The sequence below is a fragment of the Rhinopithecus bieti genome, unplaced genomic scaffold (genome assembly GCF_001698545.2).
Source record: "Rhinopithecus bieti isolate Rb0 unplaced genomic scaffold, ASM169854v2 scaffold_2247, whole genome shotgun sequence".
Classification (NCBI taxonomy): domain Eukaryota; kingdom Metazoa; phylum Chordata; class Mammalia; order Primates; family Cercopithecidae; genus Rhinopithecus; species Rhinopithecus bieti.
This window is the reverse complement of record NW_016803732.1, coordinates 369,584-387,747: the sequence shown is the minus strand read 5'-3', so window position 1 is coordinate 387,747 and position 18,164 is coordinate 369,584. Positions and strand designations below refer to the sequence as shown.

General features: G+C 35.2%; 1 protein-coding gene across 1 annotated transcript in view; it reads right to left on the bottom strand.

The window, feature by feature from the left end:
- Positions 1 to 18,164, bottom strand: part of ZNF654 (zinc finger protein 654) — a 91,607-nt gene that overhangs the window by 32,092 nt on the left and 41,351 nt on the right. The window contains exons 3-4 of the mRNA XM_017852019.1: positions 15,603 to 15,701; positions 7,484 to 7,565 (exon numbers count right to left, since the gene is read on the bottom strand). Of these exons, the coding sequence (XP_017707508.1) occupies positions 7,484 to 7,565; positions 15,603 to 15,701 (181 nt within the window). The remainder of the gene's footprint in view (positions 1 to 7,483; positions 7,566 to 15,602; positions 15,702 to 18,164) is intronic.

Sequence of the window (18,164 nt, the reverse complement as noted above, 5' to 3'; positions counted from 1 at the left end):
TGGGGCCTATCATGGGGAGGGGGGAGGGGGGAGGGATTGCATTAGGTGTTATACCTGATATAAATGACGAATTGATGGGTGCTGACGAGTTGATGGGTGCAGCACACCAACATGGCACAAGTATCCATATGTAACAAACCTACATGTTATGCACATGTACCCTAGAACTTAAAGTATAATAAAAAAAATTTTTTTAAATGATTACATAATGAATTATATACTTGTACTCTTGCCGATCTTTGTTAAAAATTAGTAAACTAGCTTCCATTCCTTTTTCTAAGATAAAAATGAATTATAAATGGTGTATTTGTGGATGTACACTTCGGGGGTCAAAAATACCATATTTTGGAGAGCACTCCTATAGAGAACAGCTCAGGATAGGAAACAGGTGAAATAAAGATTTCATTCTGGTCTGTTTAAAAAGACAAAGGAAGAAAGAACAATAAGCTTACAAGTATTTTTTGGCTCCTTGTTCCTTAACTAGAATAGTGGCTTTTTTGGATGACATTCAAGGTAACACCTCCAAAGTGAATAAGGAAGCACTTAAATTACTGTAGAATTCTCAACTTCTTCTCTCCTAGGGTATATATACACATTGTATTTTTCTTTCTTTTCTTTTCTTTTTTTTTTTTTTTTTTGAGACACAGTCTCACTGTGTCACCCAGGCTGGAATGCAATGGTGCGACCTTGGCTCACTGCAACCTGGGCCTCACAGGTTCAAGCGTTTCTCCTGCCTCACCCTCCCGAGTAGCTGAGATTACAGGTGCCCACCACCACGCTTACCTAATTTTTGTATTATTAGTAGAGACAGGGTTTCACCATGTTGGCCAGGCTGGTATTGAACTCCTCACCTCAGGTGATCTGCCCACCTCAGTTTCCCAAAGTGCTGGGATTACAGGCATGACCCACCATACGCAGCCATACATATTGTATTTTTCTAGAATATTTACTTAAATAATAAATTGTGCCTCTATCTTAATCCTTTATTAAGTCATCAGTCTATTATTATTGATACCCACATTACACTGTGCTAAATATAATCCCCTTAATTACTTCCATTCAACTTTGTGTCTTTGCCAAAGGTGGAGAGAAAATACAACTCCCTCACTTCTTTCAGAGTCCATTTCTTAATGTTTTACTCCAAAAGGAAGATTTCTTTTCCCTGAACTGGTTGCCATTTTGGAGAAGGCACCTACAACATGTGTCTGTGAAGCTATAGATCAGTGTTCTGGCCATTCTACATAACTGGTCTGGATCCATCAGCAGTTTATCATAGGATGAAAGTCTTACTACTTTAATCTCAAATTTAAGGACTTCTGAACTTACCTACCTACTCATTCACCTATTGCACATCATGAATCCTTTTTTTCAGTCTGGTCTCTCTCACATTTCCCAAAATTCACCTTGTCTTTTCTTACCTAGGCCATTTCTTATGTCATTCTCCTACAACGTCCATAAACGTATCTAAATCCTATCTTTACACAATCCCACTTTCCCCAAGAGGCTTCTACTAGCTACCTTAATCCATAATAAACTTAATTTCTTCTCCTGCCATATTGAACATTTGTGCTACATTATTATGTAAGAGGAAGGCCTTGCATTACTCTCTTAAGTGTTGACATCTTCTTAGGTGGTTAAAAGTTTTTTCAAACAGAGACAAGAAAGGAAAGATGTGCCAGAGAAGATACAGTCCCAATAATAAATAACTTTTTAATCAAAATAGGGTTTTATAGAAATCTGTGTAAATGGAAGCACTATGGAGTCTGAATGAAGATTCCAGAATAAAGCTACAGACCACCACCTATCCAATTCACTCATAAGCAAGTTACTGCAGCAAATTAAGACAAAAATGTAAAAGGTCTTCAATATGGTTAATATTATAAAAACATAATCTTTGAATTACAGTAGTCTTTGTAATACTTTGAAATGAGATGAGAATAATCATAAATCTTATTACACGTTCATTGGTTATCTCATAGCAAAGCATTTCATAAAGTTATAAAATTTAAGGATGTTATGCATTTTCTTTTACAAAAGGCAATCATGTTTAATTTGCCATTTCTTTTTTTATGGTAGGTTCCTGAGGAATATTTACCTAGTATTTTCAAACATTAATCATTTCTGGAGCTTGCCCATTATTAAAATAAAGGCGACAGGGTTTGGTACAATGGAAAGAAGTTACTGTTTTCTCAATACAAAAGTTTTTCAAAAGAAAAATATTTAAAATGAACGTTTGGACAGTATTTGCATTTTATTACATGATTGCTGGTTGCCAAAAAAAATCAGTATGTCACCTATAATGCTTCTATTATGCCATTAAAAAACTTAAGAATTTTCTGTTGAAAAAATTTTCAATTGGAGCATTTTAATGAGTTTTTAATTCATTGGTAAAAGTGGTCAGAATTAAAGAAAACATGGATTGACTTTAGGAATACAACTTTGGTAGTCCAATTTTGCATAATTCACGGAAGGCATTTTAAACTGAGCATCACGATTCAGAAAAGAAAATTTTCCTTTTTTTAATTTTGCTCATCTTTGTTTGGATTTATTATTTATTTAACTTTAAACTCTGGGATACATGTGCTGAACATGCAGGTTTGTTACATAGGAATACATGTACTGTGGATTTTCTGCTCCTATCAACCCATCATCTAGGTTTTAAGCACCATATGCATTAGGTACTTGTCCTAATGCTCAGACAAGAAATTTTCTATCAAAAATATCCTTTTAACTTATGACCAAACATCAAAGTAAAATGAACCTAACATCTGACTTCGAATTACTGTATCACTGTGATTTTGAAAATGTTTCAAAAATACACCATAATCACACTACTGTCACTGACTTTATACTGTTGAATTTAAAACATTATTTTAGTTTTACACTTTTTAAATGTACTTTTGTTTTATAACGTATATAGTATGAGTACATGTGCGTAAGTAATATATGCATAAAGGGGATATGTGCTTAAACTGTATTTTAAAAACTATATGGTATATCAGAAATCTGGAGACCCTTGTCTTAGGTGGTATTTTTTTTTGTATTTGTGTTTGAGGCTGAATATAAAACTCATGTTTGTCTTCTATTGATTATCATGTCAGTTTTCTTCATCATCTCCTGATTGATTTGTTTGTTCCTTGTCATTTCTACAATTACCATTCTAGTCTAGGCCTTTGTTGACTACCACTCAGATCACCAAAGTAAAGTTTCTTCATCCCTCCCCATCCCTAATAAGGCAGTCTTTAAAAGGTTTTAAAATCTTAGACAATAAAGCTCTCAAGATAGCAGTATAAATAAAACATTTAAACCTGTTCTTTAGCCATATACATTACTGTAAACATATGAGTATATCTTTATAATAGATTAGGGAATATGGCATAGAAAGAATTCGAATGCTGGGTTGAGAGTAAGACTTAGGCCCTCATTCTGCTTCTATAAACCTCAACTCTGGTGGGGCTTAATTTTCTGATATGTTAAATAAGGGAATTGGATTAATAATTTTTAAGATGACTGTCAGTCTCAAAATTATAAAAATGTATGAATGCCTATAAGTTAAATGATTTGATTTTTTAAAATAAGTAGAATTATGTATTTACTGAGCTATTTAAGTATATCCTTTTTGGGACTTTGGAGTTGTCCCTTCTTTGCAATTTCACTTACATTCATGGAAGATATTATGAACTCAACCTTGGCAAAAATGTACAGATCCTTTAAGAAAAAATTTTTTAAACAAGATATCTTTCCAGTTAACTGATGATAACTGAGGTATTTATCCTCTTTAGTCATCTTTACTTAGAACATCTGTAACAGAGAACTGTTTTGCTAGCAGGTAAATAAGTCTCTGTCAAATCCTTCATGCCCAAACAAAGGGAGAAGGAGAAAGTTTACATGTACTACAGTTTAATTTGGTAGATCATGGCCTATGAGAGAGTAAATAGGAAGCTTCAGTGAAAGACAACGACACCTCTCTTATGAGATTTTCTGACCTCTGTGTAATGGGGCTGGCTGCATTTAGTTTGGGCCATACCCTCATTCTCTCAATGGAAAGAATGCTCTCATGAAAAGCCATATATATATATATACACACACACACACACACAACACACACACATATATATGTGTGTGTATATATGTATTTTTTTTCTTTTGAGACAGAGTTTCGCTCTTGTTGCCCCAGCTGGAGTGCAGTGGCGTGATCTCTACTCACTGCAACCTCTGCCTCCCAGGTTCAAGCGATTCTCCTGCCTCAGCCTCCCGAGTAGCTGGTATTACAGGCATGAGCCACAACGACCTGCTAATTTTGTATTTTTAGTAGGGACGAGATTTCTCCATGTTGGTCAGGCTGGTCTAGATCTCCCAACTTCAGGTGATCTGCCTGTCTCGGCCTCCCAAAGTGCTGGGATTACAGGCGTGAACCACCACGCCCAGCCCATATATCTTATTTTTAATGTGGATATAAAAGTCACTCAGGATTTCTGTCCGTTAGGCTCTGCTGCATGCCTGATGCACTTCTGAGAAGCAGCAACAAGAATGAGATTGACCACACCCCAAATCCCTACCACCTGCTATTTCCTCCAGCCCTTGTTGTTACAAGCATGGGATGGGGGGCACATGACTGGATACTACTAGAAGTTCTCTCTCTCTCTCTGTATTATTTTTTCCTCTCTCACACATTTCCCTGTTTCATCGCACTCAGTCAATCAAGTATTATTTGTTTCCCCTCCATCAATCTGGTTTCATCCCTGAGCAATTGACATCAAGCTCCCATCCTAATTTCCAGCATTTATCATTATTATTTTCCCTCATTATACATTATTTTTGTCATTTCATTGGGAATCTCGAAAACTGCTAGATATAATGATGATGAGGCAGATGCATCATATGAGAAATGTAAACAAAAGTACTGGAAGTAAAAGGCTAAGAAGAAAACTTTTATAAGCCAGTAAATGGAACATTTGACTCTAAGAATGAAGTTTCTTCTAGAAATAACAGAGAGGAAAAATTATAGGTAAGAAGAGTTAAAACTTTTTACTTGAACAACTGAGATTTTAGGAGATCAGAAATTCATGGAAGAAAATAATAAATCTAATAGCGTGGTTTTGGTATTGTTGTAAAAGTAAAAATCCAGGTAGTAAGCCTTGAGAACTCATGCCCTTCAGCAGATAGGCTCTACCGCCTGCCTTAAAACAGTGACATGACCATTTGCCAGGAACTATGCCAAGCACTCTACTCATTTAACCCATAAAGTTACTATGCAGCAAGTATAGTTATTGCCCCCATTTTACAAATAAAGAAAGTGATACAGAAATTATGAAACTTGCCCAGGATGACACAGTGTAAGCAGCAAAGCTGGTAAACTCATGGTGGAAATACAGCAGGGGAAAGAGAAGTTAACTCAAATCCAACAAAGAAGACCTTAGTATTTAAAGTGTGGTTCAGGGGCTAGCAGCATTAATATCACCTTGGAGCTTATCAGAAATGCAGACTCTCAGGCCCCCTCCCACAACTACTGAATCATAATCTAAATTTTAACAAGATCCCCAGGTGATCTTTATGTACATTAAAATATGAGTAGGATAGTGCTCGTCCTACTTATGGGAGAAGAGAAAGAACACCATCTTATGCTGGTATGAATCTGTATGAAAGATGTATGGAGATGAACCACTTGGGGAGCTAGGGTTTGTACTTGCACAGTACAATAGATTAAAAATATTTCAAAAAGTGACATTTGGGGTTGTCACTGAATTAGTCACTTATCACTATTAGTGACTATTATCAATGTCAGTCAAAAGCCTGGAGAATTTGTAAGCTTGGAAAATACAAGGTTTTAGGGAGGTATACATGATGGACTACATGTTGGCCCTTCCTGAGTTCCCAAGGGCACAGGCCTGGGAAGCACCTACAGCAGAAGCTCAGGTCAGCAAATGAAGGATGTTTCTCTAAGTAAAGATAACATGAGAGCAAAAGGTGAAACCTCTCCTAGAAGGTAGGAGTTACAGGCTCAAGGAAATTCAGAGTAGGAAGAAGCCACAGTAACAAAAGTGGCAGAAATGGCAGAGACTTTTTAAAGGTGGGGTTGGGGGGTTAGTAGATGAGCTTTAGAATCAGCCAGGATTAGAGAGTGTCAAAGGATCAGACCAGGAGATAGAAAAGTATGCAAAACCGTTAACTTTTCCTTGAAAAATTTATTATTTTGATAACTGAATGGGCACCCTGCTTACAAGGGAAAAAATAAAGGATATGTACCTTCACTAGTGTTATGTTTTCCATACATTTAAAGTGGAAGTTAAATATTGTCCCTCGTCTACTCCAAACATTTCAATGGTTCCCATTATCAGTGGTCAGCTGACATCTCTATGAGGTATTTCTTTACCTCTCCATTTAATACTGAAATATCCTTCCCCAATATCACTATGCCAGCACTATCCCCATCCTCCTCTATTTTTCTCTAATGAATCTGTCAGTTTTTCATTTATAAAGGTTTGATTGTCTTTCTGTCCCTATACCAGAATTAATAACTCCACAATAGGAGGATTTTTCTGTTTTGCTTACTACTGTTTTTCTCAGACCTTAGTGCAAAGCATACTATGAGGACTCAATAAACATTTGCCGAGTAAAATTTCAAGAATGGATTACCGAGAATACAAGCGTCCAAAAAAATGGAATGGAAAATTAATAAGTTTTAAATACTTGAATATATACTCTAATTGGAACAGAAGTTCCATGAGAACAGGTATTTTTACCTCTTTTGCTGAATGTAAGAATGGTTAAAGTAGAATGTTCAATGTAACGTACCTAATCCAGCCATGTGGTTGTCTATAAGCCTTTCTTTTAACACCATGGTAACAAATACAAGATACCTTGTCTGTGTATTTCAGTTCTAAATGGGTGGTCAGGGAGACTTCACCCCTAGGGGGAGCTCAAAGTACATCTTCCTTTGCTTCACTGAGTGGGTCAGGGTTGCTTCCCAGTAAGTAGTAAAAAGATCAAATGTCTTTCATCTACAGGAGAGGTCTTGAATCTTTTGTCATTCCCATCTGAATTTACTCTCCTCTCTCCTATACCAGGTGCCCGAAAAAAAAAAAAAATCTTCTGCCTCCTAGCTGGGGAAAGCTATTATGAGAGAGAAAATCAAGGTACAGACTAGGGAAAAAGTGGCATGGGATAGACAGCTTGCTTCAAGTCTGGCAAAGAAGAATCGTTTTTTACCAAGGAAAGTTCTAGGAATCCACAAGGGTGGTAGCAGGCTCTTTTCTAGCAAATGTGGAATATTAATTCCAGCTAGGAACTGCTTGGGAATACAGTTAAAAATTAATTATATGAGTTTTCTTTATCAGCCAGTAATAACAGGATCTTAAACACTGTCACGTTAGCAACCATTAAAAACTTATAAGCAATAAATAACCAATAAGCTGTATTTAGCAAGAGCATAATGGCCTATTTTAAGTGTAAACAAAATGTGAAGTAGTAAACTGTTTTTTACCTGGAATGATCCAAGAATATCCTTTAAGGGCTCTTCATAAAACTCATCTCTTCCAAAGAACAGCAGCAACTCAAAGAAACTCCTAGAAAGAATAAGTGAATAACTTTCATTGCTTTCTTTGAGTTTTGCTCCAATTAAAAGATTATCAACTAGTAACAGTTATCAAATATTTGACTTAAAATTTTTTGGTTTAAAAAAATTGTACTGATCACCAGAATTCATATTATGTTTTCTGTAAGATTTTAAAAGAAGTGTCTTCAAGGAAAATACAAAGAAATATACTTCAGTTTTAGAACTATAGAATGAAACAATTATATTACTCATGCCTACTAATGACTACAATGCAATACAATTTAATGGCATACAAGGTCACAGCAATGATAGAGCTATATATGGAAGGATGATCTAAAATGAACCCAAAGTCCGGCTTCACTGTAATATAATAGGACTCCAGAGAAAATCCGAAATCTCGTTTTTTTCAGGGTGATATAAGAGTTGTATAAAATTAACACAAAAACATAAGTTAGAGAATCACCATAAAACTCTTGGCCAACATTTCTATTATAGCATATACTAACAACTATATCTAATAAATGACACATGGTTCCTCACACTAAGCTTACCTTGATTATCCCACTCATAACAGGATTGCTCAAATTCTGTAGTTCCTCATTTTTAAATAAATCATTTGGAAATACTGTTACTAAATATGTGCTCTTAATAATTTATGATTCATAAAGAAAAGAACATGAATGATTTCCTAATCATGAGCATGGAAAATTATAAAATTATTTATTGTTTAGCAATCCTAAAGTAGTACAAGTGACAAATCCCTCTGAATCTTAGATCTTAATTCATCTAGCTGAATCCTCAAGTGTAACTACCTGAAGTTGTTTTTTTAATAAATGGTTTTTGCTTTTAATCAAAACAAATCACTAATAGACTAAAATTATAAAATATAACTATGAGAATATATATGCTTTTAAAATTATATAAAAGACCTAAATATTACACAGTTACACACTTACAGCACAATCACCATACTCCATAACCTGACATTTTTATAAATTTGACTACTACAAATTTTAAAATATCAACGGACCAAAAAACTTAAAACCAGTCCAAAGCAAACTGATAACACAGAGAAAGATTATTTGATGATTTCCTTAATTTAAATGCTTCTACAAGTTAGGTTAAAAAAAAAAATAAAAAGTCAATAACCTAGTAGAAAACTGCAAGAGAATATTTCACAGAAAATAAATGCAAGTGGATTTTTTTTTTCAAATAGAAAAACATGCTCTTATTCATTGTCAGGCCAAAATTATAAAGATGAAATACCATTTCCCCTCTCATATTTATGAAAATAAAAGAGATGATGTATTCTATGGTGGCTTTGGTGTATAGAAACAGGACTTGATAATCTTGTTGGAGGGAATGTAAATGTTCCTCTACTCATCACAATTTAAAAGGTACACATACCATTTGACCTAGCAGTTCTACTTATAGAAATTTCATCCTCGAAATATACATATATAAGCTCAAAGACATAAACAACAATATACATTACAAATGGTTTATAGTAGCAAAAAACTGGAAATATTCTGGAAATGTCTACCATAGGGTACTAGGTAAATTAAATATATCCATACAATGAAATATAATACAAATATTAATGGAACATTAGTGAGAATATAGCTACATCTATATGAATAAAAAAATTCCAAGATATATTGTTAAGCAAAGACACAGAGATATATATTCATTACATTATCTTTGTGTAAATGGGAATGGAGGTGAGGGATCAAGGGGTGGAGGGAACATATACACCAATATATAAAGTTTGTACATTGTCAGACTATCTAGCAGGATATCCAGCAAAGCAACTGACTCTGCAAAGGGCAAATAAGAACTAGGGGTCAGAAATGAAAGGCAGAATTATTTTTTGTTATTAATCCTTTTGTAATTTTTCATTTTACTATTAATAAGTATAAAACAAGCCCAACAAAAAGTACCTCTGGAATCTTCTCTATTCCTAGTAACAAAGCACTAATTCACATCTATCTCATCTTTAAACATCTAATGGATCTCCACTCTAGACATTCCATACTTACTCAAAATCCATGTTCAACACAGCAGTTATTATGTTCCTAAAACAGAAATGAACCCACTACTCACCAACTTTACAAACTGCTGTTTGGACTGTACCATCTAAAGCACAGATGGTAGTGTGCATGCCCCACTACCAGTTACCTAAATAACATGGTCCAACTCCATGATAATGATATTAAAGAGAGAAAAACCACATGCAAAGTAACAGTAAATAAAGGCAAAACACATCAAACCTTTTCCTTAGAGGAAGTTTTAAGGAAGACAGCAAGTATTTATGAAGAAAGAAAAGGCTGAAATTACTATAAGAAACTGAAATATATGTAGAATTAGAAACCTCTTGTTTCCAACCTGTTGTATTTCCTATTGACTGTATAAATAATCAACTAAATGTTCAGAGATCAACTTGTGTAGCCCTCCTTATGGAAGAAAACTCTGTAGGGTGCAGACTGAATGAGTCCAAAATAGTATAAAGTAGAAGCCCATAAGAAGTAACAGCCTACAGCAAGGCTAGTAAACTACTGCTCACAGGCCAAATCTGGCCCGAGGAAGGCCAGTTTTTGTACAGTACATGAGATATGAATGGTTAGCCATATTTAAATTTTTTTAAGTCAAAAGAATAGTATTTCATGGTGGGTGAACATTACATGAAATACAATGATCAGTGCCAATATATAAGGTATTATTGGAACACAGTCATATCCATTTATTTACATATTGACTATAGCTGCTTTCATACCACAGTGGTAGAGTTGACCAGTGACAACACAGACCTATTGTAGGCAGAGAGCCTATAATATTTAGTATCTGGTCCTTTACAGACCCATGGTCTAGGTGTTTAGGTTTGAATCTCAGCTCCACTACTTAATTGATGAGTATCCCTGGGCAAGTTACTTAATATCTCAATACTTCAGTTTCTTTATTTATAAAACACAAGTAATAATATTAGTAACCACCTCTTGAAAAGCACTTGGCATAACTCCTGGCACTTAGTGCTATAGGTATTTGCTGATTAATAACATAGTACAACCCTGATTTATTAACATGTCACCATCCAGATTTTCTTCAACAATCTATAAGGAAACACAAGGTCTTCAGGGGTTTGTTCTGCTCAGCTATACATATGTCAGTTTTGTTGAAATGTAACAGACTAATTATTTTTAAACTATAAAGATTTTTTTAAAATATCTGATTAAACTCATCAAAAGATTTCTTTCCAAAATTTATTATTGTATCATATTGATCAGTTTTCATGCTGAATATGTTTAATATGTTTCTACAGTAAATGTGTTTAATACATTTTTTACCATGTTTTAATATGTTAATAGTTTATACATTTATAAAAAATTTGAGTCCAAATTATAAGTTATGTACAGTTCATTTACCTAAATTGAAATAATTATCCAGGATATTCCCAAACACAATGATTTACAGTTCCCCCTTGAATAACACGGATTTAAACTGTGCAGGTCTACTTATAAACAAACTCAGACTTCTGCTAACCCTGAGACAGCAAGATTAACCCCTCTTCTTCCTCTTCCTCAGCAAATTCAACATGAAAACAAGGATAAAGACCTTTATAATGATCCCCTTCCACTTAATGAAGAATGAATATATTTTCTTTTCTTTATAGTTTTCTTAATAACACTTATTCTCTAGCTTCCTTTATTATAAGAATTCAGTGTATTATACATATAACATACAACATGTGTGTGCACCAATACTCTATATTATTGGTGAGGCTCCCTACCAACAGCAGGCTATTAATACTTAAATTCTAGGGGAGTCAAAAGTTATATGTGAATATGACTGCATGGGGGAGGGTGGTCAGCACCCCAACCCCTGCACTGTTCAAGGGTCAACTGTATATACAGACAAACATAATTTGTAGTAGGACAAATACATGCTAAATGATATGTGTTTTGAATTTTAAAAAAATCTATGATACATAATCATACTTATTTGCCTTTCATCAATCAGTATCTTCCTATTTGCTATGCAAGCAAATAACTAGAGTACTACTAAAGTCCCTATTTATGAAACAGACTGATTTTGTCATTTGGATGCTAGGAATTCAGACCATGTTTTCCTATATACAGTTATGCATCACTTACTGAAAGGGATACATTCGAGAAATACATCCTTAGGCAACTGTGTCATTGTGCAAACATCAGAGTGTGCTTATACAAACCTAGCTGGTGTAGCCTACTATACATCTAAGCTATATGATATACAGCCTATTGCTCTTAGGCTACAAACTTGTTCAGCACATTTGTATACTGAATGTTATATGCAGCTGTAACACAATGGTTAAGTATTTGTGTATCTAAACACAGAAAAGGTACAGTAAAAGTACGCTATTATAATCTTATGGGACCACTGTCATATATGTGGTCAGTCATTGACCAAAACATCATTCTGTGGCATATGACTGTATTACAAATGGTAATAAGGTACCAGGCTTCCCTAAAACACACAGACAGACATAGAGTGTTTGATAGTGATAACCAGAATTATTATTCTTTTTTGGATTTCTGTAGCATATTAGTAATTTTTACACTAAAATACAAGAAAGATTTGTGCATTTATCTACCATAGGAAAATTCCACTAAATTTTCTATGATATGATACTTAACTATCCAAATAAAAGAAATCCACTTAACCAATTTAAGTAAAGGAAAATTAGGTCTACTCTACGTGAGTCAAACAATAAATATAATACACTTTTACCCACATTTTATTTAAACCACTCAACTTTTAACAACTTTTCTATATATACTAACTGAAGCTTTGTTATCTCACAGAAATTTCTATTCAGTCCTACTTAACAGTAACAAAGAGCATTTGATTGTGGGTAACGTTGACATAGTCAACTATTCCAATGCACTTAATCTTCAAAATACTTTCTTCAGTAACATCTTTACTGAGGGAGGAAAAAGTTAACATTTTGTTCACACACACACACACACACACACAAGTGCCCACTTATCCACAGGGGGATATTACCAGACCCCTTCTCTTCCACTGGATGGCTTAAACCACGGATAGTACCTAACCCAATTTTCATCAATTTGAACATGTTTCTGTTCATATCTCCCACTCACAAATGTAACGCCTTTTCCATCTTAACTAAGCACCTTAACATACACTCTGTGGCTTTAAATTTTGCAGTTTGAGGTGGGACAATAAAACTAGCATGAATTTCTTTGTCCCTCACAATTTCAGAGATAGGAAATTTGTTCTCACTGTGAGATTTTAGCAACCTCAGCATACAATTTTTTTTTTCTGAAGTTGAGAACTTTCACCTTTTCAGTTGAAGCACTTTATAGCTTCTCTTTGGCATATATGAATTACCGGCATCACTACTCTTGGCTTTGGGGCCATTATTAAGTAAAATAAGGGTTACTTAAATACAAACACTGTGATACTCATGATAGTTGATCTGATAACCTAGAGGGCTACGAAATGACTAATGGGCAGGTAGCGTATACAGTGTAGATACACTAAACAAAGGGATAATTCACATCCTAGTTGGGATGGTGTGAGATTTCATCATGCTACTCAGAATGGCCTGTAATTTTAAAATGTATTATTTCTGGAATATTCTATTTAACATTTTTGGACCATAGTTGACTATGGGTAACAAACCACAGAAAGTGAATCCACAGATGAGGGGAGACTACTGTACGGACAAAACTAAAGAAACTGTACATTGTATTTTCCGTAGTATGAGTCACTAGGTACCTTTAATGATTCTCCCTCTGAAAGCAATTAAAATGAGCTTGCCTTGGCTAAAAATTCAAATAGCTACACCAGTATATTCTTCCCCACATTTCTAGACTGGAAGGAAAACTGCCAGTGTGGACTTGGAGCTAAGTAGAAAAAGAAAAAGAAAAAAAAAACTACTTTGAAAATCTTCTCTTGTAGGTTGTGACCTGAATTCATATACCTACATGGTCAAAATATTCTCAAGCGAAGAATTTAGTTAATACTGGTCCCAAGCTAGTAATATCTCCAGGCACCTGACAAAAACAAATGCAAATTCTTTCAATCCAGGCTTCAATTACCACAGATAAATTTATTCTAGACAATACAAACTCACAATATAAACAAAATAATCATGATAAGAACAATAAAAGCACAACATACAAGGAAACACAGCACTATGAACAAGGCCAAAAGAACATTAGTCACAGAGACTTTATTAAAATCATAGAGAATACAAAATAAGGGTATTATATAGTTTAAGAAATGATGACATTGAAAATATAAAGAACAAGGTAAAATTATCAGTAGTCAAAATGCTTCCAGAAATAATAAAATCATTGAAATTAAAAGTCAGTAGGCAGATTTTATGGACGATTAGATACACCTGAAGAAAAAATTGATACACTGAAAAAATTATCCAGAGTACCTACCAAAAGAAAAAGAAATGGTAAACACAAGAAGCAAGAATTAAGGAACACAGAGGTGGAGTACACATGTTTAATCATAGTTCTAAAAGGGGAATAAGAAATGTGGCTAAGACATTAACTGGACAAGAATTTTTCACAACTGATGAAAAATCCGAATCCATAGATTCAGGAGAGCCCAGAAAATGCGAACAGAGATAAATAAAATAATTATACATCTAGCTAATCATAATAAACTATAAAATACCAATAAAGAGCAGTGGATAAACAGAGGAAGATATAGATTGTTTACAAAAACATGGGAAATTAAATTGGAAAGAGAGGTCTAAGATGCAAATCAGTAAATATATAGGCTAAAGAATTTTGGCAATTTGAAGTACTAATAAAAATAATCTCATCTGGGCTTCAAAATAGAGCAAAACACATGACGTCAATAACATATAAGCATTCATTCAGCATTAGTGTTCCAATGTCATTTTACCGGAGGAAGATAAAGTATATAAAGTGTATACCTCCATAAGTTAAGAGCTAAATTCCCCTTAACTAATTTACACATTTACATACAGTAAAAGTATCTTCAAGTTTTTCTGGGGGTAGACAATTTCATTACAACATTGAGTATCTAGGAAACATGAAACAACAAGAGAAATGAAAAGGGACTAGCCAATATTATATTTTGTAAAGCCTCTATAATTAAATCAACATTGTGTTGGCACACGAACAGACAAATAGGCTAATGAAACAAAATAGAAAATCCAAAAAGAGATCACAATTGTATGTGAAAATTTAGTATATGATAAAAAACAGCATCTCATCTCAAATCAGGGAAAAATTCACTTCTTCATATTGGACAGCCAAATGTTAAAAATTATACAGCACAAATATCAGAAAAAAAAAATCCTTATATAACTTGGTTACTGAGAAATGTTTCTTAGCTATGATAAGAAACTCAGAAGCAATAGGGGAACATTAATATATTTTAATTACATTTTAAAAATCTACATGGGTTAAAAAAGCATTAAACAGATTAATATCACATGCAAAGCAAAAGATAAATGAAAAAAAGGGCCGAGCCCAGAGGCTCACACCTGTAATCCCAGCACTCTGGGATTGAGGTGTGAGGCCGAGGCAGGCAGATCAATTGAGGTCAGGAGTTTGAGACCAGCCTGGCCAACATGATGAAACCTTGTCTCTACAAAAAATACAATTAGCTGGGGGTAGCTGCACACATGTGTAATCTCAGCTACTCCTGAGGCTGAGGCAGGAGAATTGCTTGAATCCAGGAGGTGGAGGTTGCAGTGAGCCAAGATCACACCACTGCAATCCAACCTGGGCGACAGAGTGAGACTCTGTCTTCCAAAAAAAAAAAAAGATAAATGAAAAAATATACATTTTTAACTTACACCACAGGAAGAACTTAATATCTCTATAACAATAATGAGAAGAAAAAGTCCAACTAATTTATAGGAAATAGGATTGACATATACTCAGATAGCTCATGGAAAATCAAACACAAATGGTCTTCAAGAACATCCTAGTCCATTTGTGCAGCTGTAACAGAATACCTGAGACTGAGTAATTTATAATGAAGAGAAACTTACTTGACTCCCAGTTCTGGCAGCTCATCAGAGCGCCAACAGGTTTGGTGTCTGGTGAGGCCCTTCTCTTCCGAGAAGATGGTACGGTGAATGCTACATCCTCTGGAGAGGAGGAAGACTAGATCATTACATGGCAGAAGGTGGAAGGGCCAAGCGGCAAAAAGGGGCCAAACTCACCCTTTTATAACAGCATTAATCCCACCTATGAGGGTGCAGGCCCTCATGGCCTAATCACCTCTCAAAGGTCCCACCTCTTAATGCTGTTACAATTCCAATTAAATTGCAATATGAGTTTTGGGGGGATAAAGCATACCAAAGGATGTGAAAAAAAGATATTCAAACTTCAGTCACAATAAGAAAATACAAATTAAAATACACCAAGATGCCATTTCTCATTATTAGTTCAGCCAAAAAGAAATCAAAAGATTGACAGAATAAATTGTGACGAGGTCAGAGGTATACAAGGCCAGATTTTGTGGGTAGTAATGCAAAATGGTACAAGCGCTATGGAAGGAACACTGGGCATATTTAGCAACATTACAATTTAGGAACCTACCCCCAAAATCTGGCAAAAATTCAAAAAGAGGTATCCAAAAGAATATTAACCATAGCACTATTTATAACAGGAAAAGAATGTAAACAACCCAAATGCATACCAGTGGAGGACAAATTGACTAAACTATGCTACATCAACACAATAGAATTCACAGAATCCACAGAATACTACAAATTGTAAAAAATGAATTTGGAATAGTCTGTATCACTGTGGCGTGATCTCCAAGATATAATACTAAGTAAAAAAAGCAGGGTGGAAAAATGTATGTATCTGTTTATCTAAAAAAGGGCATGGGGGCATGGATATGTTATCAGTTAGTTGGACCTTGCTTTTCTGTCAACCGAATTCCTGTCTTTAATAGGCACAGACCATTTGAATTTTATGTAATTTATGTTTGTTTTCTGAAATCGAGTCTTGCTCTCTTGCTCAGGCTGGAGTGCAGTGGTATGACTCAGCTCACTGCTACCTCCACCTCCTGGGTTCAAGCAATTCTTGTGCCTCAGTCTCCCGAGTAGCTGGGATTACAGGCGTGTACCAACACACCCGGCTAATTTTTGGTATTTTTAGTAGAGACAGGGTTTCACAATGTTGGCCAGGCTGGTCTTGAACTTCTGGCCTGAAGTAATCTGCCCGCCTTGGCCTTCCAAAGTGCTGGGATTATAGGCGTGAGCCACCGTGCCTGGCTAAATTTTATGTAATTTTTGATATGCTTAGATTAAAACCTATCATCTTAATAGCTTCCTTTGTTCTGTTTATTCATTGTTCTGTTTGACCTCTTCTTTCACCTTCTTTGGGACTGAGCAATTTTAAGATTCCATTTAGTGTCCACTTTGGCTTAACACATCCACCTGTTTTTAGCGGTTACTCCAGAGTTTACAAATATGTATGTCTTTAAAAATCCCAGCCTAATCTCAAATAATATTATGGTGCTTTAGGTATAATAACCTATGTGCTATTTTTGTCATTCATTTGATTTTAAATATGCTACAGACCAATAATATTTCATTATAATTTTTGCTTTATTCGTGGCATCTGGAATATATGGCCCATAGGCTGCCTGCCAGTTTCTATAAAAGTTGTGTTGAAGCACAACCCTGTCGATTCATTTCTGTAGTGTTTACGGCTGCTTTCTTGCTACAAGAGCAAAGTTGAGTTTACAAACAGAGACACTAGGGTCCATGAGTCTAAAATAGCCCTTTTAAAAACTGTTTTGTCAACCCCTGCTTTAGACCATCAGTTATATTTTACAGTGTTTAAAAATCAGAAAATTTAATTTGATATTTATCTTCAGTTTTTATTTACCATTTTCAGCTCTAATTCCTTAGATACATCCAAATTTCTGTCTAGCATCTGGTACTGCTTATGGAACTCCCTTTAACGTTTTTTTGTAGTTCAGGCCTGCCAGAAATGAATTACCTCAAAGTTTTTGATTAGATACATCTCTCTAGATACATCTCTCTCTTTTACTTTAGAAATATATTTTCTCAAACTGAAAGTCTGTCCAGGTGTGATGGCTCATGCCTGTAATCCCAGCAGAGGCTGAGGCGGGTGGATTGCCTAAGGTGAGGAGTTTGAGACCAGCCTGGCCAACATGACAAAACCCCGTCTCTGCTAAAAATATAAAAATTAGCCAGACATAGTGGCAGGCGCCTGTAATCCCAGCTACTTGGGAGACTGAGGCAGGAGAATGGTTTGAACCTGAGAGGCAGAGGTTGCAGTGAGCCAAGATGGCACCAATGCACTCTACCCTGGGAGACAGAGCAAGACTCCATCTCAAAAAAAACAAAAACAAAAAAAAAGAAAGGAAATGAAAAAAGGCAAAGGCCATTGCATGTTGGGGACTATGCTGGGTGCTTGATACACATATCAGGAAAACAGTGATAACCTCAATCTCTCCTAGACAGGGTGGACCCTTCAGTGTTTGGGAAAAGCCTCTGTTTGCTGAGTACTGAATGGGCTGGGCCTGTGCATTTTGGGAAAGAACTGGGAGCCCATTTACCCTGCCTTCC